Source organism: Corvus moneduloides, chromosome 14 (assembly GCF_009650955.1).
Source record: "Corvus moneduloides isolate bCorMon1 chromosome 14, bCorMon1.pri, whole genome shotgun sequence".
NCBI lineage: Eukaryota > Metazoa > Chordata > Aves > Passeriformes > Corvidae > Corvus > Corvus moneduloides.
Window position 1 is genome coordinate 6756723 of NC_045489.1, and position 27532 is coordinate 6784254.

General features: G+C 43.2%; 1 protein-coding gene across 2 annotated transcripts in view; it reads right to left on the minus strand.

The window, feature by feature from the left end:
• Nucleotides 1-1866: 1866 nt before the first annotated feature.
• MSN (moesin) overlaps nucleotides 1867-27532 on the minus strand; it is a 43213-nt gene continuing 17547 nt past the window's right edge. For both annotated transcript variants that reach the window (XM_032123698.1, XM_032123699.1), the window contains exons 2-13: nucleotides 22053-22136; nucleotides 12406-12501; nucleotides 11604-11878; nucleotides 11053-11136; nucleotides 10562-10708; nucleotides 9989-10085; nucleotides 8758-8921; nucleotides 8161-8291; nucleotides 7357-7517; nucleotides 6762-6854; nucleotides 6115-6348; nucleotides 1867-5085 (exon numbers count right to left, since the gene is read on the minus strand). In XM_032123698.1, coding sequence (XP_031979589.1) covers nucleotides 4921-5085; nucleotides 6115-6348; nucleotides 6762-6854; nucleotides 7357-7517; nucleotides 8161-8291; nucleotides 8758-8921; nucleotides 9989-10085; nucleotides 10562-10708; nucleotides 11053-11136; nucleotides 11604-11878; nucleotides 12406-12501; nucleotides 22053-22136 — 1731 coding nt within the window. In that variant the 3' untranslated portion in view covers nucleotides 1867-4920. The remainder of the gene's footprint in view (nucleotides 5086-6114; nucleotides 6349-6761; nucleotides 6855-7356; nucleotides 7518-8160; nucleotides 8292-8757; nucleotides 8922-9988; nucleotides 10086-10561; nucleotides 10709-11052; nucleotides 11137-11603; nucleotides 11879-12405; nucleotides 12502-22052; nucleotides 22137-27532) is intronic.

Genomic DNA, 27532 nt, shown 5'->3' on the forward strand with positions numbered 1-27532 from the left:
TAAGGGGCTTTCAGGCAAAGATATGAGGAATAGGAATAACAATTCTTTACCTATATAGATATATATATGACAAGGCAAACAAACAACAATAACTGTGCCAGCAACAACAAACAGAGCCAGAACCCAGCGCCAGCCTCTCTCGGCTGTCAGGCTATTTCCCCTCGGATGCAGTTCCGCTCGCAGCCGGCAGGGGCGCTGGCGGCTCCCGGTGAGCAGGGCAGGTGCGATGGTTCCCCCGCGGCTGCAGGGGGCGCTCCGGAGCGAGCTCGGGGAGCACGCGGCACCGGTGCCCTGGGATCCCGGGAAGGGATGGGACAAAGGCTTCACAAACCGCTGGGCAGCCGATCCCGGTGTCCGGCCGGACCCTCGGGAACAGCAGGCTGGAACGGCAGGGACGAGCACAAATCCCTGGTGGCAGATGAGATGTATCGAACTCCGGAGCTGCGGTGGGAACCCCCGGAGGTCTGGGCAGGCAGGGTGTGCAGGGCTACAGAGTAGCGAAGGCTCAAAGCAACGGAGGGGGCAGGACGGTCGCAGCCTGGCTCCCAGCGGGGCAGGGAAAGGCGGGCTTGGGAATCCCGGGGTCTCTCCCTGAGGCACCTGAGCAGATGGTGAAAAGGTCCCTCTTTTAGTGAGGTGGGGTGTTAGGGTCCCAGTGTAACAGCCGCTCCAGTGAGCAGGCTCCACTCAAGGTAGAAGGAAGGCAGCCGAAAAAGCAGAAGCCTGCAGCACTGTCGAACTCCCTCCACAACGATGGCAGTCTCCTTCTGAGAACAACAGCCCACAAGCCCAGGTGAAATAGAGTAGCCCGTTGGACCCCTCCCTCTGTGGCCAGGTCTTTTGTTTCTCCCAAGCACCCAGCAATTTGTCGCCCTGGCAACATATATGGGAAAATTCTTTAACCGAAAAAAGAAAACAGAAGGGGAACTCCCAAAACCCCAACCAGAAGCAAGGGCACTAGAAACAGCAGGAACAGAATCAGCCTTTCCAGACCAGTGCAGCCTTTGACTGAAGGCTGCTGTAGGATTAAAGGAGACATGCAATTCCTCCAGTGCTCTTTCCTGGCAGGAAGGAACAAAGACTCACCTGTAGAAACTGGATCCAAACCATGCCTGGCGAGGATTGCAGAAGCTTCTATTGCTCCACACTTCATGTTTTGTTTATAGAAAAGTTCAGGTCTCTTCCCCAGCACCAGATCTCTGAGCACTGACATGTTCCAATGAAATCTCCACCTTACTCTGCAGTGCAGCAACCATTAGGCAGAGATTCTGTGAGGCCCCTCTTCACAACCACAGAGAGCAGCTGCAAATAAAGATCACACGGTTCATTAGCAGAAAGGTGGCAGCAGCCACTCTTCCACTGCTGGAACCCATCCCAAGACACTGGGAAACAGGTAGAGAGCCACAGCAAGGCAGCTGTGGAAGCAAACTGCAGAAATCCTCAGCAGAGGCTGAGAGCAGGACAGATTTGTCAGGGTGTCGGTGCAAGCAGCAGCACCAAGGCCCAGCCACCCTCTCCACGCTAACCTGGATGCACACGGGCCTGGGCACGGCACAGCAGGCGCCCACCCACAGCACCTCCTCCCCCTCCATCTGGCCAGCCCATTTCCAAGTTGAACATTTACACTCAGTGCCTCCATGGAGAAATGTCAAATCCAGTAGTGGCTCCAGCTGGGCAGCCGGCGGGGCTGGGGAGGAGGAAGGGGTTGTTATTGAAGCAGTTCCTTTTCAGGTGCAAGTAAGATCTCCTTATGTTCTAGAGAGCTACCAGGCTGACCTCTGGGCACCGCAAGGCAGATCTGCTCAGCTACGAGACACAGCACTGGACTTAAAGCAAACCTTAAGTAACCAGCCAGACACAATCTGCTGAATTTCTCTGAACTTTATTGGCACTTTAGGAAGAACAAGGTATGGATTTTAACAACTCCTCTGAACAGGAAAAACATGTCTTAATCAAGGTTCTCTCTGCAGATAAGCACGTGGACCCGTGAATTACTCCACAACCTTAAGGAAATGATGTTTTATTATAATCCAGTACAACAACTGGTCAAAAACCTTCAACATAATTTACAGTAACAAAAAATAAAACAAGAAAAAATAAGCCAGGCAAACATTTGATAAAGTACTTCCCTCCCCCCACCCCCAAGAGGAGTAGTTATCCAATTAAACTGGAACATGAAGAGGAAGAACAATTCACTGTATTCTAACAAATAAAAAATGTGTCTACAAATCTCACCATAATACTGAAAGCTTCTTACATTAGTTTTCTTGCAAAATATCATCTTTATTACACAGTATACATTTCCAAGGGAAGGAGGACCATAAACATACCCTCCATCCCTTGACTAATATTTTCTAATTGTGCATAGCTAGAAATATTGAAATCAAATATCATTAGATACCACTGGAATATAATACTGGTTAAAAAGAAGGCAGGGCTGAAACAACTACAAAGAGTTAGGTGGACTCACTGGCACAAGCCGTTCTATTCCTATATTGGACCATGTGGAACTAGAACGTTTAAAAAACCGTATGAACAGAAGTCATGCCAACATCATAATTCATGAGAGCTCAGCAGTGTTGTGTGACCCATCAAAGCAGAAAAGGTTTACTGGTTTATATTTGAACACATATTCCAGGCACCATACGTCAGCTTGTTAAGAAATTATTAAAATGTTATATAGGCTTTTCTCCCCTCAAATGCATCAATAGTTGCCATGGACAGAGCAAAGTGCTGAGAACCAGCTTTAAAGCACCAAAACAGAAGTTTAAAAGTTGTCTGTTCCCCAGTAACGAGACTCACGCAGAGGCAATGCCAATCACCTTCAGTACAGAAATACGCAAATACGTTCTGACAAATTTAACTGCAATCTTCCATTTGTGACTTTCATAGTACTGAGGCATATTTTTCTTGGCCAATAAAAAGCTTGCCATGTCATGTGCCCCCCCAAAAGCACTCTGTGTCCAGGGGCGAGAAGGAGGCTCCCACATGACACACCTGGATGTTTAAGAGCATAGCTTAGCGTGTTGCTTCTAACAGAGGTTGGCTGGTATTTGTATGAATCACCACACAGACTTGTATTGCTTTCAAAAAATAAAGTAACACAGCACTGGTGAGGTTGTTTCCAGCCATCAAGGAATTCTTGAGGAAATACTGAAGTTTGTTAACACTATCATGAACATTTCTTTTTTGGCACAGTCCCCCTTTGCCCTTTTTCATACACTAGGGAGCTGAAAATGCTCCAGTTTTCAGATGTTTTCCTTCTATCATCATTACCAGTAACATCATACAAAAGGAGAATCAACAAAACTGAGCAAGTGACAAAATTTGGGATTATGCTAGGCAAGAAAATAAATCCCAGGCTAGCCTAATGACTTCCTATAGGGATAGGCTAATCCAAGGAGGGCAAAACAAAGGAGGACTTCACTTTAGGTGGAACCCATTTTTAAGATGACACTTCTGAAGGTTAACAGTTCCTTTTATGAGGGATCAAGGCAACATCCAATTCAACCCTGAGCATACATGGCTATTTCCTCCACAGAAATGGCAGGGAGGATTCTGGGTAGCTACAGCATGGACAGCTTGGATGACAGGAGGTGATGGTTATTACAATAACTGGCACAAGCAGCTCTCAGGACCACTCTCACAACCATTTGTATCCCATTTCTAAGAGAAACCCTTCTGTTCTCAAAGCTACAAAAGGCCAAAGCATCCTCCCGGGGAAGGAAAAGCACTTGAGCCAGGGATGTGGCAGACTGCTAGTGAGGATTAAGAAAGCAATTGGACAAGTGCCTCAGGATCCTCTCCCCTCAAATGCTGCTTGAAGCCAGGAAGACAGATGCAGTCTTGTACATGACCCAGATAAGAGAGTAGTTTTTGGTCCCCAGCTGCTGATCACTTTTTATGATTGCATCTAGTTTAAACTAAAGGTATCTGAGCTACAGTAGATCTATACACAGTCATAAGGCACCAACTATGTGCTAAAAAGGCCTCTTATGGAAAAACCTGAAATCTTGTTCACATAACTAGAAAAGTATCTGTTCAGCAAGGGAAAATACAGCTACAGGAGTTTTTAGTCTTTTACATTTCTGCCTCCCACTTCAGGTTTTCATTAGCAAAACCAAAAAGGAAGGCTGTGTACTTTAGCTATCTCTGCCTCACTGGTTACATTCAAGTCAGACAAATGATAGTGAACAAAGCCATTGACCAGAGACAAAACCTCTGGAAAGCGGGGAATTCGAGGCTTCAAACCACACTGTATCAGTGGAAATACTCCAAAGGCCTCCTCATTATTAGGAAATTCAAAGCTCCATCATTAAGCAACAAAAGGTAACACCAGCAGGAACACCACAGAATCTGTTTGGTCTGCTTATTTTTGTAGGACAAAAGCTTTGGTCTTTTAGAGAGAAAGTTCATATTTTACTTTCAATCCTTCTTCCTAAGCTCCAGTCTCCCCTTTTTAACTACATGATTCAGACTCTGTGTTAAGTCAGAATTTCAGACCCTGGCTATTAAGCTTAATCCTGAAGCTTGCACAGGTTAGTAGGAAGGCACAGTGTCAGACTGTCAGCTCTTGACTGTATATAATGAAGTACAAGTATCTGCTGGTCTCCCCACACAACAGGAGAAGACACAGCCATCTCAGTGGGCAATACCAAACCCAACACAGTGAGACTTTACCCCAAGCCAAACAACTTCAGATTTGCCCCAATGCATGTTTGCTTTCCCAAGCTACCCTAGGCAGACGCAATTACTATTTTTCTTCTGTCACTTAACTCCAGCATTTGCCCAAAACTTGATAAATAAGACCATGGTCACTCTTCTGTAGTGGTTCCAGCATAGCACGATTATGAGTGAATGATGGGAGAGGATGGGGAAGAGGGGAGAAGAGAGTGCAGGGCAGCAGGTGCAGGGGAGAGTTTACATGGACTCAAACTCGTCAATGCGCTGCTTGGTGTTACCCTGCCGAATCTGACGGAGGGTCTTGTACTTGTCTCGGCCTAGACGCATGTTCTCAGCGTGGATCATATCATTTGCCGTCTTCTTGGTTTCATCCCGAGCATTTGCCAGCTCTGAGGAAAGAGCCTTTGGAGGAGGGGAAACAGACAGCAACAAGTTAGTACATGCCAGAGACTCAAAGCTGGAGATGGAGATTTCCTGCTGATCCTCGTAAAGACTCAATATCAATAGAGACAGGAAACAGACAAGCTCCAGTGTATTCTTCTGGGCAACCTACTCTAGCAGACCTTGCTTGAGCAAAGAAGTGGGATTAGATAATCTTATGGCGGCCACTCCAACCTAAACAGATCTATGATTTTGTGGAAGTTGCTAATACTTCTCCCTAACATTTGAAGGTAGAAAACATCAGGCAATCTGTCACCCTATTTATCTTTACCTAACACAGTTAAGAACGAGTGTCTCCAATGTCTGTACTTTAAAAGAATGGCCATTTGGAGGGATCCCTGACTACAACAGGAGCATCTTGCAGAATTTGAGGAAGTACTAGTTTTCCACCAGAAAAGAAACTTGCTGTAGAAGATAAAATGCACCTCTACCCCTCTGTCTGTATGTAGCCACCACAGTAAAATGCAGAATGAGCAAAGCCTGGTGCAAGTCAGGCAGCACAACTAAATGCTTGCAACTGAACACCAGAACACTGGAGTTCCTTACAAGAAGATGGTGCAGTACTGCTGTCTCTAGTGGGCTACTCCCAGGGTTTTGCAATGCAACCCAGACTCAACAGTTAGAGACAGCTTCTTGATAGAAATCAGACCAAGTTCTTCAATTCATTGCAGCCAGGGCTATGAACAGCTGTCAGATGGTTGGCAATACTCACACAAAGCATACTACATCTGACAGATGCTACTTGTTGGCACTGCTTCAAAATACTTCACTACTTTCAGTGAAATGGAAGTAAAGAGCCAGGAGACAAGATCTGCCTCTCTACTCAATGGTTAAGCAGCTATCTGGCAAGATCATTATCATCTCTCTTTCCTGCTTCTCCCCTCATTTTTAAAATAACAGTAATACCTTCCAGCTGCAATAAATATTGAGAAAAGTAGAAGCAGCACCCAGACACACACACACACACACACTCTGCTGCCATCTTCTTACCTTCAAGTGTTTCTGGACCCGCTCATTCTTCTCTGCTTCAGTGGTGCGCTCCTCCTCACTGCGGTCCTTGATGGTGGCCTCTGATCGTAACTCAGCACTGGCTTCTGCCGCATTCTCATCCTGCTCATCATCATGCTCATTCTCAGAGTGCATGGGTTCAGTGACATGAGGGGTGCTCATGGCAGTCTTCAACTCCTCTTTGGTCTTTTCTAGGTCCTCCTGCACCTTCTGTGCCTGCAGTAGGATATGCCACAGTGAGTCAGTCAGTATAATCCTGAGTGCCTGAGACTTCTCACAGAAGCACCATTTGGTGCTTGTTACAGAAAATCTTGCACCTCTGAAGGGGTATATTCCAAAGCTACTCAGCCACCGCCACTTGAAAAATTCTCTGCTGGGTAACACTTCAGAGATTTGAAGAATGGTTACAGTTAATAGAAAATGGGCTACAGGCCTAATTAGTCAAAAATTGCTACATGGAGTTAGAATAAGTCACCCATTCCATGGAGAAAACCAAAGCTGCATATTTACAATAGCCTCAAGCTTGCAGGATTTGAGTCTCATGTGGAATCTAGTGCAGGAGTTTGGGTTACAACCCAGAACAAAGAGCAATTCCACAAAAAATATGCCATTTGCTCAGACTGCTTTACCTTATACTGCCACTCCTGTGCCTCGCTCTCTTTCTTCTGCCTGGCCAGCTCCAGCTGTGTGATCCTAGCTGTGAGTTCTGTCATTTCAGCAGCCTACAGAAGAAAGGCTTTTAGTGGAAACAAAACCCAGGGTACTTGCTAAGTGAAGCATTTTGTCCAAGTCCTGAGTGAAAACACATCTTTTCAGCAAGAAGCAAGCCTTCCTGTTAACTTCAGTTCCACCAATACCTCCATGATGAAAGAGGAAAGGAAGTCAAAAAAGTTTTGCAATTAGTTGTGGTTAGGGTTTTGTTTGGTTGTTGGGTTGGTTCTTTTTCCTTCTCCCCAAAACAGAGCTACAAAACTCAGTTCTTTGAATCCAAACCACAGAAGGCAACAATTTTCTCATTATCACATACAAAAAAGGGCAAAAAGAAATACAAATCTACTGTACAAATACACTTGTATTTATGTATCTGTTCATCTACTCGAGGCTAAAAATTAAAAAACCTATGAATATAGTGCCTCACTATATTCATAGCCTGGTTTGCTTCAAAAGCTTAGATGTTTCCCCTTTCACTAGTTTCCCTACTTGATTTTTAGTTCACAAACTTACCAACTGTTCTTGGGTCTTTTGTTGATCATGGGATGCTCTCAATAGGGCCTCCTTTGCCTCTTCTGCTTCTCTACGTTCCTTAGCCAGTTTCTCTGCTTCCTCCTGAGCTCGTTTTCTCTCCTGTTCCAGCTCCAGAGCTCTGCGGGTCTGTTCTTCCAATTCTGAAAAATAGGGGAGCACATTTCAAGACAGATCAAGTAAAGAATGGCAGTAGAAGAAGAAAGTCTGTCTGGACAAAGGTTTTACTTCAGAGGGACAGGTAAATGAGGGACACAAGCAACTGTCTCCTTTCCTCTCCTTCACGTTTTACCTGGAGCTGAAGACTAAAAGTCAGGCCCGCCCCCAATGGATTTGTGGGGAAGCACCCATCCCAAAATTACATACCTAAGGGCAGAGAAGAATCCAGTATTTTGCTTGGGCAACACCACACTAACTCTAGCCAAGCAATTAGATAGTACATCACCACAGCAATGGCTGGTGTGATCCCTGCTACATTTTTTGACTCCTTCCTCTACAGACATGCTGGGATAAAGCTTCCAGCCAGCACAGGAACAATGGCAAAGTACTTCCGCTGCCAAGAGAGACATCTTGGCTGTTACCCATTTCTTTAATGCAAATCTTTTTCAGCAGCTGCATATGGAGGGCTTACATTCAGCTTAAGGAGGCTAAACCAGGGCCCTAACACCAGTTAGCACACAATACTGGAGAGACAAATTACTCAGAGATGCTCATAGCTTTACTATTTGAACTGTTCTCACTCAGACTTTTCATCATCTAAGGAAACACTGAAAGACTTCCTGTTACCTTGCTGAGCTTTCTTGGTTTGCTCCTCAATTTGTTTGAGTCTCTCCATCAGCTCCTCCTTCTCACGCTCAATCTTCTCCTTCTCCTTTTCTGCCAACTCCCTCTTCTTCTTTTCATTCTCCAGCAGGGCTCTGATGGAAGGAAGTCACAATGTAATTTGAAATCAACCAGCACCCAGATTGGAGCACTTAGTAGCAAACACACAAAAAGAGCACACACAAGATATGCCCTACAGCACCCAGATAATGAGCTTTACTCCAGATGTAACCCTTTATAGAAGTGCAAATTAAAAAGCTCTGCTGGCATTCATCTCAATGACAAGCTCATAATAGCAGTGTTATAAGGGAAATCTCCACATTTCAAGGTCTGTATTAGTCCCATGAAACGGACAGACAAACCTTTAAGTCCAAGAAAGTAATGGTGAGTCACATTTGTGATGAGTACCATTACTATCAACTCATTAGACCGACTGAAGCAGAAAACAACCTGCTCTATTTTTGGCTCAAGCAGATTAAGGTGCTGCCAGCCATTTATCTAGCACATGATGCTACTTCTGCAGTGATTAGTCACACCCAGGTTACTGAGAACCCTACCAACCTTTCCATCTGTTTCTGATGTTTCTCTTCCCGAGCCTGTGCCTTCATCTGCTGCACCTCAATGGTGTCTGGTTTACGTCTGCGCATGTAGAGCTCGTGGTTCCCCATGCAAAGTGCCAAGATTCGTTTGTTAATCCGTAACCGAGGGGCATAGAATACAAAGTCCTTGGGACAAGAAAAAGGCAGCATTAGACCTGTTCTTTCAGCGTAAGAAGCCCCTTGTGTATGCACTATGCTCCCAAGACCCTGAGCTTTTTAGAGTTGCCAGCCAGCTTTTCTTAATAATGTCTAATTAATTGGTGGTGGCAGTTAGACACTTCTTTTTGGAATGGATTTCAACCTGACAAACACACCCAGGGCAGAAGCACCCAATGCATCATTGCAATGTGCTGGGTTTCACTGTAACACATCCCTAGCAGCAAGCACACAGCATCTTAGCATCACCATTTCATTACAAACAGCAGCAGGGCTGGTTTTTCAGGCACACCAAGTCCCTGGCTTCTCCCACCTTCCTTCCCACTTCAATAATCTATACAATAGCCTGGCCATCCACATCGAATGTAATGTCTTGGCTTATGCCAGAAAGGGTGTTAAATGTTACAACCAATGGATGAATAACTTTGTTCTGTTAAAAAAGGAGCAACAGCAGCAGGGAAATGCTTCCAAGCAGCAATGCAACAGGAATGACCAAAAGAACAGAAGGCATTGGCTAGCACAGGGAATTATTAGGCCTTAAAGATGAAAGCAATTACATTCAATATAAATTTGCAAGGAAAACAACGTCTAGCCTACCCTACAAAGTGACCTAAAGCTTCTGCTTTAAGTTGGATGAAAACCTGCAAAAGATCATCCCACACACTACTAAAGCCAACACATTGCAAAAGAAGCATCCACGGCTAAGAGAACTACCCCAGATGCCTAGCTGTGTTATCAGAGAATCTGAACAGTCTTGAGTGAATCAGAAACCCTAAGCAAGGAGCTACTCCCTGCCACTGACCTTAAAAGCTTAAGCTTATACTAAATTTCTACCCTCTTAGCCAGAAAAAAAATCATAATTATCACTTTACTGCCCTGAACAGGTCTCCCTGCTCACAACAGTGTTAAGGCTATTGATAAAAAAATACTATGCAAAAAACCCCAAAAAGCCCCCCAAAAACCCCCCAAAAACCCACAGAAATTGTTCAGCTAAGAAGCTGAATGTTTAATAGCTTAATATGAATGTTGCTTCTTACTGGTGCTTTCTTGTCAATAGGCTTAATAACAAATTTCTTGTCATTGAATGAGATATTTCTGATCTCACTCCAAGGGAATCCAATTTTTGGTGTTAGCCTGCAGAAATGGGACGCAAGAAGAAATAAGAGAGTGCAAAGTCATTCCAAATTCTTGACTTAGAATATAAAGCTCAAAATTATACCAAATCCACCCTCATATTTCAGTGCTCTTATGATAGTTGAAATCAGCAGACAAAATTAGTCATGAAGATGAAATATAAACATAAGAAGCAGTTTTTCAATCCCACTTTTTTTGGTTTTTTAAATGAAAAACAGAACTGGAGAATGCATCTATGGCAGGAAGACTAGGGATACGAGTGAAACTATCTTGGAAAGATTTGCGAATTTCTTGTATTTGTTGGTCTAAAGAAGTACATTTTATGGATTATTCTAGCAATGTCAAAAACACAGCCAGGAATTATACAGAAATTGTGGAGTTTAGTCAAAGATTTGAATTCCAGGAGGGATTGATTTTGAATGACTTTATATTGTAAAGGAGCTGAAGGCAATGATGAAGAGAGAGGGGTTTTTTACCTATCATTCTGCTCATAAATGTTGAGTCCAAGAGCATCTACACCCAGCCAGAGCTCAGAGCCTTTCTTGTTCTTAATGCTGAAGTAGTTCACACCGTACATTTCCAGATCCTGTGCAATTTTCAGGTACTCCAAGACAGCATCTTCTCTGCAGCATGTAAAAAGAAAGCAGATATTCTTCTATGAGTCTTTAAGCCATTAGAGCAAGAAGGTGCTATCTTCCCACATGGAGAGAGCAGCAACAAGCTGGCAAAGGTTCTAAGCATCACCCTAGTAGATAATTACAAACTCTGCAAACTCAGTCTTGTTTTACTAAGAACAGCCAGCTGATGTGGACCAGCAAGTGCAGAGGCATGTGAACCTTGTTACTCAGAGCAAAATAACCTAAAGAATGCTAACTTATCCTGAAGCAAGTCACAGATTTTTGTATGCATTCATACATTACACACTAACACTACTTTAAATACAGCAGTTTCACACTGCATCAGTTACCTTATCATTCCTCGATGTTCCTCATGCCACACCTGGATCCTCTCCTCCCACTGGTCCTTGTTAAGCTTGTGCTGCTCCAAAACCCTAGAAAGAGCATACGTGGGATGTTTAAAACCAAGCACTACATATAGGCACACACACAATCACATCACTCTATACTAATGCTTCATAAAATACTCCATTAGCATGAGAGATCCCCACAAAAATATTTCAAGAGACACAGTTTTATTAAAAGGCTAGACAGACACACAATGGTCAGTATTCAGATTTCTAACAAATGAAAGATTTTTTTCAGTTTTTCTTCTCATTGTAGCGTATTTTGTTTTGGAGCTTCTCTCACTACTTCTGATTAGGGTTTCAGAGTAGCAATACGAAGCTTAAGGTTAAAGCTCTTAATTAATTGAATACTAATCTAAATGCTCAGAGTGGCACAAGGCTATATTTTATTCTGAGCATTGCAATCAAAACACCCCCTACACTTAAAAAATAATTTTTAAAAATCACAAATCCTTTAAGACAGAGAATGTCTAAGACTATGCAGGTTCACTTGCCTTTGTGGGAGCAGTTTATCACTAGCAAGGTAGCCAGACTTGTGCACATCTTTGTTGAAGTCTCCATACTTGGACTGGACAGCATAAGAAGCCAGAAGGACAGCTGTTTCTGGAGGACAATAAATGTCATCATTCAGAATTGCCTCCTTCACTTGGAGAAAGAAAAGGCGCTGTGTGATGTCCTGGATCAGCTCTTCTGCCACATCTTCTGGGTAGAACTTGGCCCGGAATTTGAAAAGCAGGGGGCTTTCTTTACGTACATCCTGTGCTGTTACCTGGAACAGAGTTAGCAGATTTTATAGCCTATATACCAAGTGAAGGGGAGCAGTTTACAAACAGGAAGACAAGCATGCACTGGAAAAAAAATTTCTCCTTTCCAATGCAGAAGGGGGTGGGCAAAAAACCAAGGATTTTCAATTACTTACTGCTAAAATACCTCATCACTTCTCCCCACTGGACTTACACAAGGCAGTAGTTAAGACCAGTGGTAGCTAAGTTACTTTCCAGGTTTCTCCCCAGCCAAGATGCTCACATGAGCACCACATCAACATTTTACCAGGAAGTGCAACAGATCTGGCCAGGTAACAAACAGAGCTTGATGCAGGACCAGGTCAGATACCACAACTCCTCATACCCTGGGGAGGGAGTGTGTGGACACCACAATACCAATTCACTGATCTTGCAGTACTTGAGGTACATGGATAGGCAAGAACAGATCCCTGACAGAAGTATGGAGACTGAATTTGCCCCTGCACTCCCAGAGAAGAGAACAAGGACAAGCAAAATCTTGGAGCAAACATACCTTTTTGTTCAATTTTAGCCATGTTGAGAAACCCTTGGTGTCTTGATACTGAAGTCCAAAAAACCAGACCTCTCGCAAACCAATTGTCTTGACAACCTGAAAGAGAGATGATTAGCAAGATCCTCAGATGGACTGAATTTAGGTAGTGGTTTGGTCCAAGATACTCATTACTGTTTATCTTCTGTGAGATAAGAATTAGGAGAAATGCAAAGCAGGCACCAAACTTGAAAGCATATAAAGAAGTTTATTAACAGACCTAAAAGAGGAAAAAAAAAAATACCACACCTTCAGAACTCTTCTCCTCCCCCCACCTTCCTCCCTTCTCCCACTGACAATGTAAAAAGACAACCCTTGAGATGTTCAGTCTGTTTATCACTTCCATAATCACCTTGTTCAGTCCATTTAGGAAGAGGAGTCTCTTCTTGCTCATGTTATGAACACATTATCACAACGAGACAGCCGCCCACTTCCAAATATTGTTCAGTCCATTTAGGAAGAGGAGTCTCTCTGCCTGCATGTGAGTCCTTTACCCCGACTTGCAGCTTTTCCCACAACTGCTTTCAAGGGTCCACTCTTGAAGTTTTTTGGGGTACAATTTTAAGGTTGAGCCGTTCAGAAACAAAAACAGAGGCCCTTCTCCTTCCCTGGGAGCAAAGGGTCTTCCTCATCTTCATTGTTAGGACTATCTCTGGGAGCATTTCTAGGAACTGAGGTTTTCTCCTTTCCCATTTGGAGCAAAAGTCCTCATCTGGTCCATCTCTAGGAACTGAGGTTTTCTCCTTTCCCATTTGGAGCAAAAGTCCTCATCTGGTCCATCTCTCCCTGTCCAAACTTCTCATGAAATTACAGCTGTGTCAGCATCTGCCTATCTCAGTGCAGGTGCTTTTGCTAACAAGCACGAGCTGAACACTCCACCCCCCATATCTTCATGAAATTACAACAGGATACTCTGATATATCATAGCTTCACAACAGAATTTCAGCTTTAAGCATCTCCTCTTTCTCTTCCCTCAGGTTTTCAGCTCTTCACAGCACTAAAAGGGTTAATCTCACCTAGGCCTTGCAGCTGGAATGTGGCTCATCAAAGTGGAGAGGGGAGGGAGCCGAGCCCCTCCGGCTGCACACAGCAGGGCTGTGGGGGGGTTCCGCAGGTGGAACAGGGCCCATCGGCTCCAGCATGGCCGTGGCCTGGCCTGGCCTGGCCCAAGCAGGGCCTGGGCCGGGCCCACTGGCCCCCGCACGGAGCCCGCAGCCACCTGTCCCAGCACCGGAAACGAGAGAGCGTTTCTGCCTCAGGGTTTCTCTTCTTAAGTGTGGATCACAGAGGCGGTCACAACTTTAAGTGGCTTAAAGAATTGCCCATATTCAAACTGGCCAGCTGATAGGTTCTGTCAGATCACAGAGGAAGCTGTAAGCACCCCTTTGCAGAACATCACTTCTGGGACTATGCTTGCTAACCCATGACAATTTACCAGTGGCTAGGAACACGTTAGAGGTAAGTTCAGACAAAGATAATGCCCTGGCCACCAGCCTCTCCTGCTGCAGTGAACAGAAAGATGATATGGCATCTAAGAGGTCTTAAGTGGATGTGTGTAATATTCTTTCTTCTCCTTCAGCTCTTTAAGGCTTGTTGCTATTTATAAACAACAGATTTTTTTCAGCTACTTGTAAGCCAACATGTATAGCCAAAATACAATGCAACAGCTCTGACAGGTTTGTAACTGCCAGGAATCAGGAAGACAGCTCCATTTTCAGGTACACCCCTCACTTATTATGCAAATGTACTATTCCTGGGCAAGTCATTAATCACCTTGCTAGGTTGTGCTACTTTAAGATTTGCTCCTACTCCACTGATAGCTATGGACAGGCCTTTCATACAGCTCTTTACTGAGTAGCACCATTAAGAGGAAGTGCAGTGGGTAAATCCATATGCTATCTCTTGTGCCAGGACAAAGAGCCACCACAGACATTAGCTACACCACTATGTAAGCTCTCTCTGTAGTTCCCTAGCATACGAGGCATGCTATGTAAATAAGAAGGCTTTAAAGACATGCTGTGACAAGAGACAAGAGCCTCATGGTGGGGCAGCAAGACTACTGCAGTACAGTGCCACTGTTGGTTAAAAGGAGGGGGAAGTTTCTCCAAACCCTGTTTGCTATCAAGACATCACCCTTTGTGCCCTAAAATGCCTGGGACATGCCACAGGGTGCAGCAAGTCTACACAGTGAAGTTCCCCCACATCTCTCCTGAAGACGCAGGAGTTGGTCTCATACCGGCAAACAAGGCACCTACTGGTCACCTCCATTACTGGACAAGAAAGGGGAAGGAAGAAGACATCTGTCTGAAGGTTGACGTGGTTCCTAAAGTACAACACTGTCAGCTGTTTTCACATACCATTCAACACGGGCTTGCTGAGAGCTTCCCCCTTAGAAAGGGGCTAACAACTAGATGCAGAGACTGAGACTTGCCCTGTGAAAACCAGCTGCCCAATTGCCCAGGTCAATTGATATAATTTTGTAGTGCCCGAAGGTACACTCTGTTCCCTTCTGATGTGGTCTCTACTTTGGCAAGATACATCACCAAAGACATAGGTTCCCCACAAACACATCCCTAATTAAATTGTTTAGGGCTTGGATCAGACATTTCTTCTGGCCTTTCAAAAGCAGCATTAGGGCCTTTGTTCCTTTCAGGCAGAAAAACCAAATGCAGTTTTCAGCAGAGGCATGCAATTGGTGGCACGCACAAAGACAAAACCTACACTAGGTCATGTAGTCTATATACATCATCCCACTGGGGTTCCTGTAGTTATTCAACCTGTCCTTGCTTGAACATGAACTGGAGAGGTGGACTAGAGCCCCTGCAGATTCAGGGGAATGTAGGTCACCTGTGCATCACGCAGCAGGATGCACATGGCTAATGAGGCTTCTGGAGAAGAATCAGAGTTTGCTATGTACAGGCAGTTTTGGTCACTGCAATATAGGAAAGATATTAATCTCTAATATTAAGGTATTAGAGAGGGTCCAAAGGAGGTAAATGAAGACGAAGGGCCTTGAGGGGAAGCCCTATGAGAAGCAGCTGAAGGCACTTGGTCCATTCAGCCTGGAGAAGAGGAGACTGAGGGGGGACCTCATCACAGTCTACAACTTCCTCATGAGGGGAAGAGGAGGGGTAGACACTGATCACTTCCCTGTGGTGACCAGTGACCAAACCCAAGGGAATGGCCTGAAGTTGTCAAGGAAGGTTTAGGTTGGATACCAGGAAAAAGTCTTCACTCAGAAGGTGGTTGGGCACTGGAACTGGTTCCCCAGGGAAGTGGTCACAGCACCAAGCTTGACAATTCAAGAAACATTTGGACAACACTCTCAGGCACATGGGGTGATTCTTGAGGATGGTCCTGTGCAGGGCCAGGAGTTAGACTCGATCCTTGTGGGTGCCTTCCAACTCAGCATATTCTGTGAGCCTGTGATTAGAAGCAGATGGCTCAAGGAGGGGAAGAAAGGCTGTCCTAGAGCCCAAGGACAGCTCTGTTCTTGGAAGCATTAACATATGAATGGGATAGAAGCTCCTCACTCTGACTGCGTGGGTCTGCTTTCCTCTCTTCCACTCGACAGCAGCTTATGCCTGGGAATTCAACAGGCTGGACTGCCAGCAAGCAGCTGAAAGGCTCCACACTGTGGTCCCACACAAAAGGACTTTTATTCCACAGCAGAGGCCTGCACAGCAATAGCAGAGACAACAACAAGCTGGACAGAGAAGAGCGGAGACAGCACAGCACTCACCATCACGCTCCCAAGCTGCCACTGAACTAAGGCAGGGAGGATAGTCCTCCTCCCTCCACAGCTTTAGCAGGCTATTTATTTCCATTTAGCAAGGGAAAAAGCATGGAGAAGAAACAGCTTTCTACAGCTGCAAGGAATCTGGCTGGCAGCAGCATAATTATGTCTGGGGGTGTACAGCATTCAGAGCCCTAATGAACTGTGAGATGTTCCAAAAAGCAGACAGCTACTGGTAGTGGCTAAGGCTGGAGAAGGGCTGGCACAAAGAATGGGAGAATTAAAAGTACGGTTTAACACAGACCACAATACTTAAATGTCTAAAATCTACACTCTCATCTGGAGAGCAACATCTTTCATTCATGCCAGGGAGAGCATTAAGTCAGTCCCTGGGTCTTGTTTAGAATGCTGGATAAGGCTCAGTTTACAGTGGGCAACAGAGCAGCCTTAAAATCCAGCTGTCCCGTGGTACCTTGACTAGCTACTACAAAGCTCTTAATTAAGTACTACCTTTAGCTTAAAATTCTACTCAGTAAGCCATACTGACATAGGGAAAAAGGTGCCTTTCTGGTGACTCACTTCATCCTCTGCAGAAAGTCTAAGCACACATTAGTAAGGGTTTTTTACTTAGGTTCAGAGAAGAAACAGAAGATCTTTCAGGTAACCTTTTCTCTCACTCCTTCTTACTCCATGTGTTTTAGGTCTGCATGATAATTCCTGTCCTTCCCCTCAGCACTCACCCATCTCCCTCTGAACTATGTTCTTGCCATTGGGTGCTGCTCCACAGCAGAAGAGGGAGCCAGAAGCAGCCTCTTAAATGCAGATTTTAGCATCAAGATAATGATTAAAAATGGCTGTTATTCTCAGCCCAGGGAACACACAACCACACTGGCAAACAAGTACAGATCCTGATGAAAGCACTATTTACACGCGGGCAAGACCAAAACACGCAAGCAGAGGAAAAGGCATTCCACTTGGATCGAGTTCCTGCACCAAAGGCCAAATCATCTCAGGCTATAACATGGTACAAGTGCCTTGAGTGTTGCCCTAGTTAAAGATGAGGTAGGTCTCTCTCCCCTTCTATGACAGGCATGTCGAGTACATCTGAGAGAAAACTGCCAGCTAACCTTATTGCTGGAGGAGCTCTGAACTGGTGCCACACATGCAGTTTCATATGCCAGTCAAAAACTACTTAGAATGTGGTCTTCCAGGTAACTTAGTACCCAAGATAGGCTCCACCTACAGCCCAAATATTCAACTGTTCTCCCTCCATTTAACTGATGGATATACTTCTAATTTTCCCTTCCAAAGTGCTAAAATGCCAGAGTGCTAAACAACAGGATCTTCAAGTTTTTGAACTTATTGCAGTTTGCCAGTGACCTCTTTAGCAACAAGCAGTCCATTTTTGGTTGGAACTACTGCTTTTCTAAAAGTCAGAAAGTTTCCACATATTCCTGTGAAATTTGAAACACATTTTCATACCACTCAACCACAAGCCTTCATTACAGGAACAAGAGTTCTGGGGTTTGCTGGGGGAACCAGCCACTGTCCTGAGACTTGCTGCTTTCTACCATCAAACTACCTTAGTGAGTTTTCATTTCAGTGCTTTCACCCAGTGGGACAAGTGTTCCAGAGCCATTTCCTATATGTTTAAATGCTGTTAGGTAGGACCCTACCAAGGCTAAAGGTTTCTCTTACACTGACCCTCCTCACAAAGCTTAGTTTGCAGGCCATGAGACACCAACCACCTTTATTCCAAACACGGCTCAACTCAGATGTAGTTAGTCAAAATTCAAGAGGGGCTTGGTCAGCTCATGCTGTAAGCTTAAGCAAACACGAAAGAAGTCTGACAAACTGGTACTCTACAAAACCACAAAATTCACTGCAGCAGATAAGCAAGAAGGAAGCTGCTAAGCATTACCAAGGTTTCTTAGCTGCATGACTACCTTGGAGGCCATGCAGCTAGAAAAACAAGGCAAGACAAGCCAGGGCACACAAACTCAGAATCTTAGGAGATCTGGCTCTTCATGAAATCTGAAAGAACCTTAAGAATTAAAAAGAAAATGAAACAAAAATAACCCTCTCAACACACATTCCACTATCTATAAAACTTAATGCTGAACATAAAATACAGCATCAGTGACTAGGTTTAAAGTGTGCAGAGACATGCTTATTGTTGTAATTTTAACGCATAGATAAGTGCACTTTTCTCTTACAAGTTTAGTCTTGACCCCAAAAGCTCACAAAAATGAGCAAGAGCATCTTAGGAAGGTTAAACACATGTTTTTAAAGTTTGAAGTGATAGCTATTTTAGTTTCTTAGGTCACATTTTCTTTAACCCGTGACTTGTCTTCATGTCTCTTAATTGGACAGAAATCACCTCTTTAAGGAGATTGGATGCTCAATGATTCAAGCTAGAATCAATTTACCCAAAACAAGGAAGTTTGAGAGGCAAAAGACTGTAGGGACACAATTTCAAAGCCATCCACAGCAACAAGCAACTAAGAAGTTTCACCAGACAACAGATTAATCTTTTATGTGTAGAAGACGTACAATGCAAAGCACTGCTTAGGTTTACTTGCTACTCTCCAGACCAGCTGCACTTCAGTCCAATACAGAAAAGGGTCAAAGGAGGAAAACAAGTAACTATCACTGTTGCAGTGCCTGTGCTCTGCATCCCCAGGAAAGCAATATTTCAAGGTACCTGTGAAGCCTGGCAGGGATAAGCAGCATCCCTGACACGCATAGCCCTTCCTTGAGCTCTTCTTTTAATCCATCACTGGCAGCTGAGGAATGGGAGCAAAGTTACCGTTCTTGCTAGCGAGCCAGTAAGCACTGGAGTTCAGCAACTGATGTTATGAGGTACATCAGCAGAGCTACAGAAGACAGAGAGTACAGTCCTGTCTCATTTAATCCAGGTTTTGCCCATGCACACAAGCCTAAGATATTTAAGCTAAAGCTGCACAGTTACAAGACTAGGGAATAGGAAGAGCTCTAGTACCAATCATGATGTTACTGCATATATATATCAGTTCGGGGGTATTTCTACAGCCAGCACCTTGGGGCAGAAACTACTTCCTACAAAGCAGTGAAGCATCTGCATTGTTCTGTCACTACAAAAATTCACTTTGAAATTTAACCAAGCAGGAAGGAGGAAGACAGGAACATTTCTACTTCATGCCCATTCATCTATTATTACTATGGAACTTTAGATTCAAGTGTTTTTCTCCTCATTCAGCTAAAGCCTAGCTACAAGCTTTCCAAAAGTCTTCTGAATCCTGTTCAGAGTGGGTTGGAATTGTGTGGCATAATGAATACATTTATCTACCTTTATACACACTAGGTGGTGCCTAAATGTTACTGAGTAAAGCCAGAAAATTGTACCGAGGCAGCCATGCAGCTAGAAAGCTTGGTAATGCTTAGCAGCTTCCTTCTTGCTTAACTCAGAACTGACAGTTCAAAGTGAAAGGGAACCCTAGGGCAAAAATATGCTGGATATCTTAAAATTTTTCTGTACAAGAGTCAAAAATCAGGTTTCACACCAGGAGGTCAATGTCCTGCAACAGCAAAACCATATGTCTGCTTTGTAGAGGAGCTCTCCCGTCCCTCAAAAAAGCACTGATGAAAGCAGCTCTTTTTTTAGAACCAGCATCATGCAGAAAATACTAGATTATCATCCAGTCCAGGGACACAACATGGCTTAAGGGAGCTAGAAAATAAACAGAAGTAACTTTGTTGTTGTGCACCCCATCATGGGACCCCAGAAACCTAAGGATAGAAACTGAGGCAGAGTGAACAATGACCAGCCAGAGAGCAGTCACAGTGTCAGCAGGGACAATAGCACTGGACTATCCCTTTACAGGAACCAATACACACAAACAGCTCAGTCACATGAAACATACTGGATATGTAACAGCTGACAATATATTTAAAGGTCCATCCCTTTCCTAAAGGGAGCAAGTTTAATGTCAACCAGACCTTTTAAAAATAGCAAATGCTTAAAACTAGCTTCAGACACATTTTTTCCCCCATTTCCAACTTCACCTACAAATCCAATTTAGGTGAAGTAAACACTGCCTCAACTTAGAAACTCAGTTCTGTAACAGCATTTGTTTTCTCCCTTGGCAAAGTGTTTACTGTGGAAAAAGCAAAACAAAACTTCTGTTTAGACAGGTGCTGTGTGAAACACACTGAAGGGAGGAAAACGTGCAGCTGTCCAAGAGCATGACAAAGGAGTGAAATCAATTACTAGACATGAAGAGCTGCTATACTGGAAACATGACTGGATGCTTCTCAGAGACAAACTGATGAAGCCCAAGTCTGCTACCAATGTCAGTTTGCAGCAGAAGCTGCAGATGACCTAGAGCTGACTGAAAATATCATGTGCAGATTAAAAATGTTACTGATGTGAGTAGTACCATTTCTTAGCACTTGGTGCTTTGCTTGGATAATAGCAGAAGCCAGATATTGAAAAATAATCATGGGAAGCATCCACATGAAGAACACCTCCTTCAAAAAAAAAAAAACAAAAAAAAACCAGTTCATTTTTTGATGAACTTGAGGACATGTCACATGGGCTTCATTGTTAAACACTCTCATGAACTAACTGTGGCTGAGTTCCATGTTGCACACATGGATTCTGGACAGAACTTGGCTTTCACTTCTATCAATCCAAACCACACAGGGCTAAAATATGCAGGAGCTACTACACAGTAAGACATAGATGGCTGAGAACTACACTGCAATTCAGAACTTTTTTGAAAGCCTTTCTACTTTTCCGATTATGAAAGGTTGCTCTTTTACTAAACCTTCGAATCTCACTCCATTCCCTCCATTTCAGGGCTGGGCTGTAAAGAGCAATATATCATCTAGTGTTGAATCATCCAGCTGAGTACAAGAGAAAACAGTAGTTCGTGGTTAAAGATCTAAAAAAAATTAAAATCTAAATTATATTTGCTGTCCCCAAATGAAATAGCTGACTTCAACGGGTGAATCAGCCCTTAATTTTCTCTCTTCCTTATGATAGGTACTATGTAGAGCTAACCCCAGAATGCTTAGCTCTACTGAACCACACCCAAATCTCTGACATATCTGGTCTGGCAGTTCCTTCATCTTGTCATTAGTCCAAGATTCAATTTGCATTTCTTTGAGCTATGAACTTACTGTTCCCATTTTTCTCCAAGGAGCAAATCCATGGCCAATTACAGCAGAGAAACACAGTGGAGCCTGTCAAAGTTTCAACTGCTGCAGCTGATAATGTCTGTCATCTGCTGCTGGAGCTTTGGGCTGCACATGCCTCCCTGCTTCTGTTTGGGCCAAAGCAGGAGGAAGTTCGCCTAGCCAGTGAATGCAGGGGAAGGCTGAAGTACCCCATGCAGACAGCCCAACACAGTATGGTACATCACTGCTCTTAAGGTTTCCCTCAGGGCCTGATGGGAGTACAGAATCACTTCACCTGCACTTAAAAGTTGCAGCAGCATTTGAAACCCAGCTAAGCCTCGCCTGATTTAAAGACCAACAGCCCTCTGGAATCACTTACACACTGCTTGCAGGTAAGTCAACCTATAGGTCCCCCATAAGACTTTTCTTATAAACTAAGACTGCAGATATCTACTGCTTTCCAATTACCATTATTACGAGCCATAGCACCAATTCAGTCCACTAGAAGAATAGCTCCTAAAATGTTCTTGGAGATTAAAAAATGCAGTAGTTTTGGGGAAAAAAAAGTACAATTTCTTACTGTGCTGTGTTCTCTTGAAGCTATTATATACAGTGACACTCAACCTTTGAAGTCCTTTAGAAATTATTTGCTGTTGCCTCAATAGAATTACGATGTTTTTACCAACTTTCTATCTTCTGCAGCTCCATCACTTACCTGATCAAAGAGTTGCTTCCCTGTGGTGTTGGGCTGGATGGCAAACTCCAGCTCAGCATCCATGGTGGTAACACGCACACTGATCTGGAAGACAGAAAAATGCATCATTACAACACATGCTCTAAGTGATGCTACCCAATAACAAGAACTAACATCTGCCCAGGACCAGGAAGCAGGTCTCAAGCCTCCAGGAACTTCACTGCTAGCGGTCACAAAGTCATCTGCTCCGCCATCATGGTACTCACAGTTTTCCTGTAGAATATAACTTTCCTATTTTGCAGTGTGTTTATCCTCTCTGGTCCTACAAATATTCACACGTATTGACACACATGAGAGCCATTTATATCTTATGAAGTTTAATTTCCAAAGTAGAGCATTCTGTTGTCTTTCACAAAAGTAGAGATGTTCCAAAACTTGGTGCACACAAGAAGCCATCCAACCCTTTTGTTTGGAGGGCGAACATCAAGGAAGTTCCCAGAAGCATTAACAACTCAGGCCGCTACAGAAGGCTGGTCAATAATAACAATACGCTTCCAGTCTTTTTGAGTATTTGGAGAAGTTATAAGGCACAATCCCTGACATGCTCCAAGGGCTGTGGGTATGAAGCAGACAGGATGTAAGGATGCTCTCACAAGCTAACACAAAAAGGCTGCATGCTGAACATGAGAACACTTCCCATAGCAGTAGAGCTGCCAATACTGCTTTCCAATTCTTTCAGGGAGATGAAAGACCTCTAAAGACTGCAGAAATTGTTCAGGTGTTATTTAAAATTGCAATCAAGATTTCATTACTATACTAGCCTTAGATGCAAGACCATGAATAGTCTTCCAGAAGAAATGTTATATGATGCACTATTTTGACAGGACTATCTCACCACATTTTTACTTGTGACAGGAAAGTGGCCAAGGGACTGCAGCAAGGGAGTTTGCAGCTTCATCCCACAGAAGCAGGAAGACATACACACACATTTCATTTCTCATGAAGCACGTTAAACAGCAGAGGCATTTCACCTCAAATGCTAATGTAAAACATTGCTGATCCCATTCAAAACTCCTGATAATTACTGGGAAACATGATTTAGATGCCTGGGGCTAGACAGAAACAGTCCTGGTCTGAAAGCAGATGCCTTAACTTTAGGCCAGGGAAAGTGAGGTCTCTTGAGTACACCAAGCTGCCTGAGAATCCAATTCTATTTGCATGCCTATCAATTGAAAAAGGTAAAGATATTTCACAACTTTTGAACACAACATGTACATATTAAAACAGCTTTATTTAAAATATTTTTCCATCAAAGCAAAAGTTCAAGGCTTGAAGTTGTACAGACAAGATACTCACAGTGCACGAAACCCCAGCACACAGTCCTTGCATTAACAGTTCTCTCTCTTGCCAACAGTCATTCACCTCAGATCAACAAATCCTAATTTTTTGTTCTTCAGTGCAATCAATCCTATTAGTACACTCCACCAGGCTTCCAGTGGTGAGGGGTGGAGGGAATTACACTGTGAACAGCTTTAAGAACAACTCAAAGTCATATTTAGACTATAAGCTAACTGCATGACACAGGAGACCAGAAAAGCAAGAGTAAGCAAAGAAATATTCAAGGAACCACATAATACTGATATAATCACAGATGGTTCTGATTCCTGTATTTCTACCAAGAATATGTACAGATTTCACATCTTGTTTACTAAGAAACCAGACTTCAAGAGAGCTAGAACCAGGGTTTTTTTCCCTATAAGCAAGACGTGTTCTGCTAGTTAAATATAGGTAAGTGCCAAAAAGAGAGACTGCTAACTACATCCAAATACTTTTTGAGGTTTCCCAAAAAGCCTGCTTCAGACTAGGCACACCACTATTTTGTATTTGATATCCTCCTGAGATAAACCTAAAGGCTTTCTTGTTTTAAGTTAAGCTAAAAATTTGGTAAGGTTAAAGGTAGGCTTAGCACAGCTAAGCTGAAGTACACATAAGTTGAAGTTCTAGTTGTTTCATGCAAAAGGAATGCTATTTAGACATTACAAGAACAAAGATATCATGAACAAGTATATCAGGAATAAGTCGGTTTTGAAGCCCTCTAAACCTCCTGACACAATGATGCCAAACTAAGGCAAAACCATCCCACCACAGTAGTAGCAAGGAAAGAACAAATGACCTAAGCTTGTAAAAACGAAGCTCTTTTTAAAATTAGCAGCTTTCAATAGCATGCAGATGCCTTAAGTTCTCTTAGTACATACCTTCCCAAAAATTATTCACTTCAAATCCTAAACCTTGACAATGGGCTAATTTCACAGTGCATTGGTGAAACAAGAATCTGGCCACTTCCTAGAAGGGCTGAATGCTCCTCAAAACAGCTTTGCTACTTACACTTGGAAGCAAACTCTTCTAGCAGAAAGAGTGCTGGCTTGTAAGCCTGATTTGCCGTGCACACTCACCAGGTGAGAGCAAAGCTGTTCATAAGCTACACTCAGGTATAAGAAGGGTTACATTAAATGAGCCATTAAGTTACACGTTGCATTTTGTTAGCTTTGGAGTATTTCCTGTTCACCTAAATCATTAATGTATCAGCTACCATGAAAGAAAAATAGTCTTTTTGCTGCACTCTTTATGGACAAAGCATAGTTGCTACTCTTACCAGATATCATCTGCACAGGTGATTGAGGGCCAAATATCTGAGCACCAGAAAACTGAACATAATCATTCATAATTCATGCAGAATATTTATCAAGACTCACATCTTTGTTAGCACAACAAAATAAGGCCCCATGCTGGAACCAGCAAAATTCCTTCACTGTCAGTCACTTAATGCCCTTAAGCTATCTGATCTGATATCATCCTTCAATTAATACATTCAATAGGAAGACTTACACATTTCCCCTCCTGCCCCCAGAAGCCCCCTGTGCTCAAGATGAGTAGCAACCTAAGGTTTAGGAGCAGCAATGTCTTGAATGGGTTTGCACTTGCAACTTCAGCCTGATCTAAGACAGCAGAAGCTAAGATACCACAGGAAATAGGCTTGTGCTTTTGGAGAACCACACCCCAGTAGTGCTGTTTCCCCAAGCTGAACACGGTTTTAACACATTCAACAGCACACTGCTGTGAACTGTCAGCAGAACGAGCCGAGGAGAGCACATCCTGGGCTGTGCCAGTGACATTTTAAGCATTAGTTAGTTTGAACCATCAGTGGTAATTTAATACTTGGCTGAGAAGCTAGTTTGCTATAAAATTGAGCTTTGTTAAGGCTCATTGGTGTGAAAACAACACACAAAGAATTTTTTTCCCCACATGCTACCAAGCCAGGGTGGTTTTGTTTCTCCAGTTCACAACAGCTGGCTCAAAGTGAGGTTTCTACCATTTCAGATGGTGGGAGGCACTGATCTTAATGTGCTCTGTCTGCAGCTCAAACAAACTACAGGAACAGATCTACAGACTGCTATGATCTGTACCAGACAAGTACGTGCCAGGCACTGCATGTTTACCTTCTTCCTCCTCATTCATTTAAAGTCTCACTTAAGTAAAACCACCTTACTAAGGTATTCATAGCTGAGTACCAACCAATACAAATGTTACATACAGGAATAAAAATGCTACAGCAAAACAAAGCCAACATAATTTAGACTCATAATTTAAACTTTAGATCGTAATTTAGACTCATTTGCTTCGTTCCTTCAGAGTTACTCTGCCAAAGCACTTTTAAACCATTTATCAATCTAGTTTACTACCAGTGCTTATTCTAAGACAAGCCTCAAGATTCATCAGCATTAAGCTTTTAGATTTTGTATTTCTAAACCATCTCAAAAGGTTTTCCTAGATTTGAGGGCTGGCATAAGCCTTGGCATGCTTATAATTTGGGTTGCAAACAGAAAAAAATGTCAATAAGGTATCCAACTTTGGACTGCTGAGCATATACAAATTTAGCTCTTTCAGTCCAGACAGGTAAGGTGCGCACTGCTGAGAGGTGTGCAAGAGAAAGACATGGCACACCAGTGATTCAACCACAACAACTACAATGGCAGCACTCATCCCCAAGTATACTACATGCCTATTCCAAATATTCTGTTACTAAACATCTATCAAACTTTCAACTCTCAGGAGGTGTTTTTAGAATGCTTACTGGATTTCATCAACAGATTTAGCAAAAATACTATCCTAAGGCAGTAATTTGTACTCAAACTCTATTTAAAGCAGTTAATTGCATTTTTTCATCATAGCATTTACAATATATCCGCTGCAGCACACAAATATTTGCAAGTCTCTAATTCTATTTGGATCTTAAACTAACAGAAGTTTATTGTAGTAGGTGGCCTCTAGTCTTTTGTCTTTCCATCATCATTTAATATACTCTCATACAAACACCTAGTAACACTATATGAAATGCTTCCAGATGCCATTTTGCACATTACAAGAACACTCAACTATCACATTTCAAATTTATACTCACCAAATTTAAAAAGCATTCAGAAAAAAAAAGTGCTCATATTTAACTGATTCCTTTCATAACAGCTACAGGAAAGAGATAGAAAACTAGTAACCCTTCCTCTTCTCTATTTGGGGAATTACCATAGTTCCACCACTCTAAGTACTGCTAAAGCTTGCCACTGCCAGAGCATATTAAAGAGCTTCCTGCTGCCAAGGACAGTATTGCCAAGTGTGATACCTCCTGCACAGACAGAACCTCTTGCATGGAAAGAGATACTCTTCCAGCCCCAAAGCAGCTGCAGCCAAAGAAAGCTCCCTTTGACTAGCAAAAGCTTTCCAAAGGTACTAGCCACCCCTACCCACCTCCTCCCATGCTGTTCAGCAGTCTACAAGAGACACACTTAATAGACAGTGGTACCAGGTACCTATCTGCAGCATCTTTTCAGGTATTTTAGTATTGCCCATATACCTTCAAGTCTCACTTTCTACCCCACTGAGATTCCAAACAATTTTACTAGCAGCAGTAATTGTATCTTCAAGGTCTCCGAATAAGCCCTTCTAATAGTGTGCTATAACAACTTCCTGAGATGAAAATGTGTAGCTGCATATGGCAGGACAAACAGGAAGGACTGATACTGTCACGCTCAGTAACGGATGTATTGCTTGTGCTAATGCCCCAGTGCATTGAACAGCATGAGAGGTAGAAAAGACAATTCTGTTTGTCATAAGTTGAGACAGGAATAGAGTACTAGGAAATTCATGTCAGAATAATAAGTAGAGTCAGCACAACAGAGTATCGACCTCTACAAAACCCTGACCCCGAGCTAAAGCTTCTTTCCTCCCTGCATTTCCTGTATGTGAGAAAGCTGTTATACCCTGCTGGGCTGTAGGCTTCAAGCTTCAGGTATTCCCTGCTTCCCAGGTTAAAGGCAACAAGTGGACTATTTCTGGAGAAAGTAACATAGGGAAAACTTGTACTTTTTTGCAAATTTGACTGTTACGGAACAGAAGCAAGCTCAATGAAAAAGACATTCCAGACCAACCTGTACAGCCTCTGCACTAAA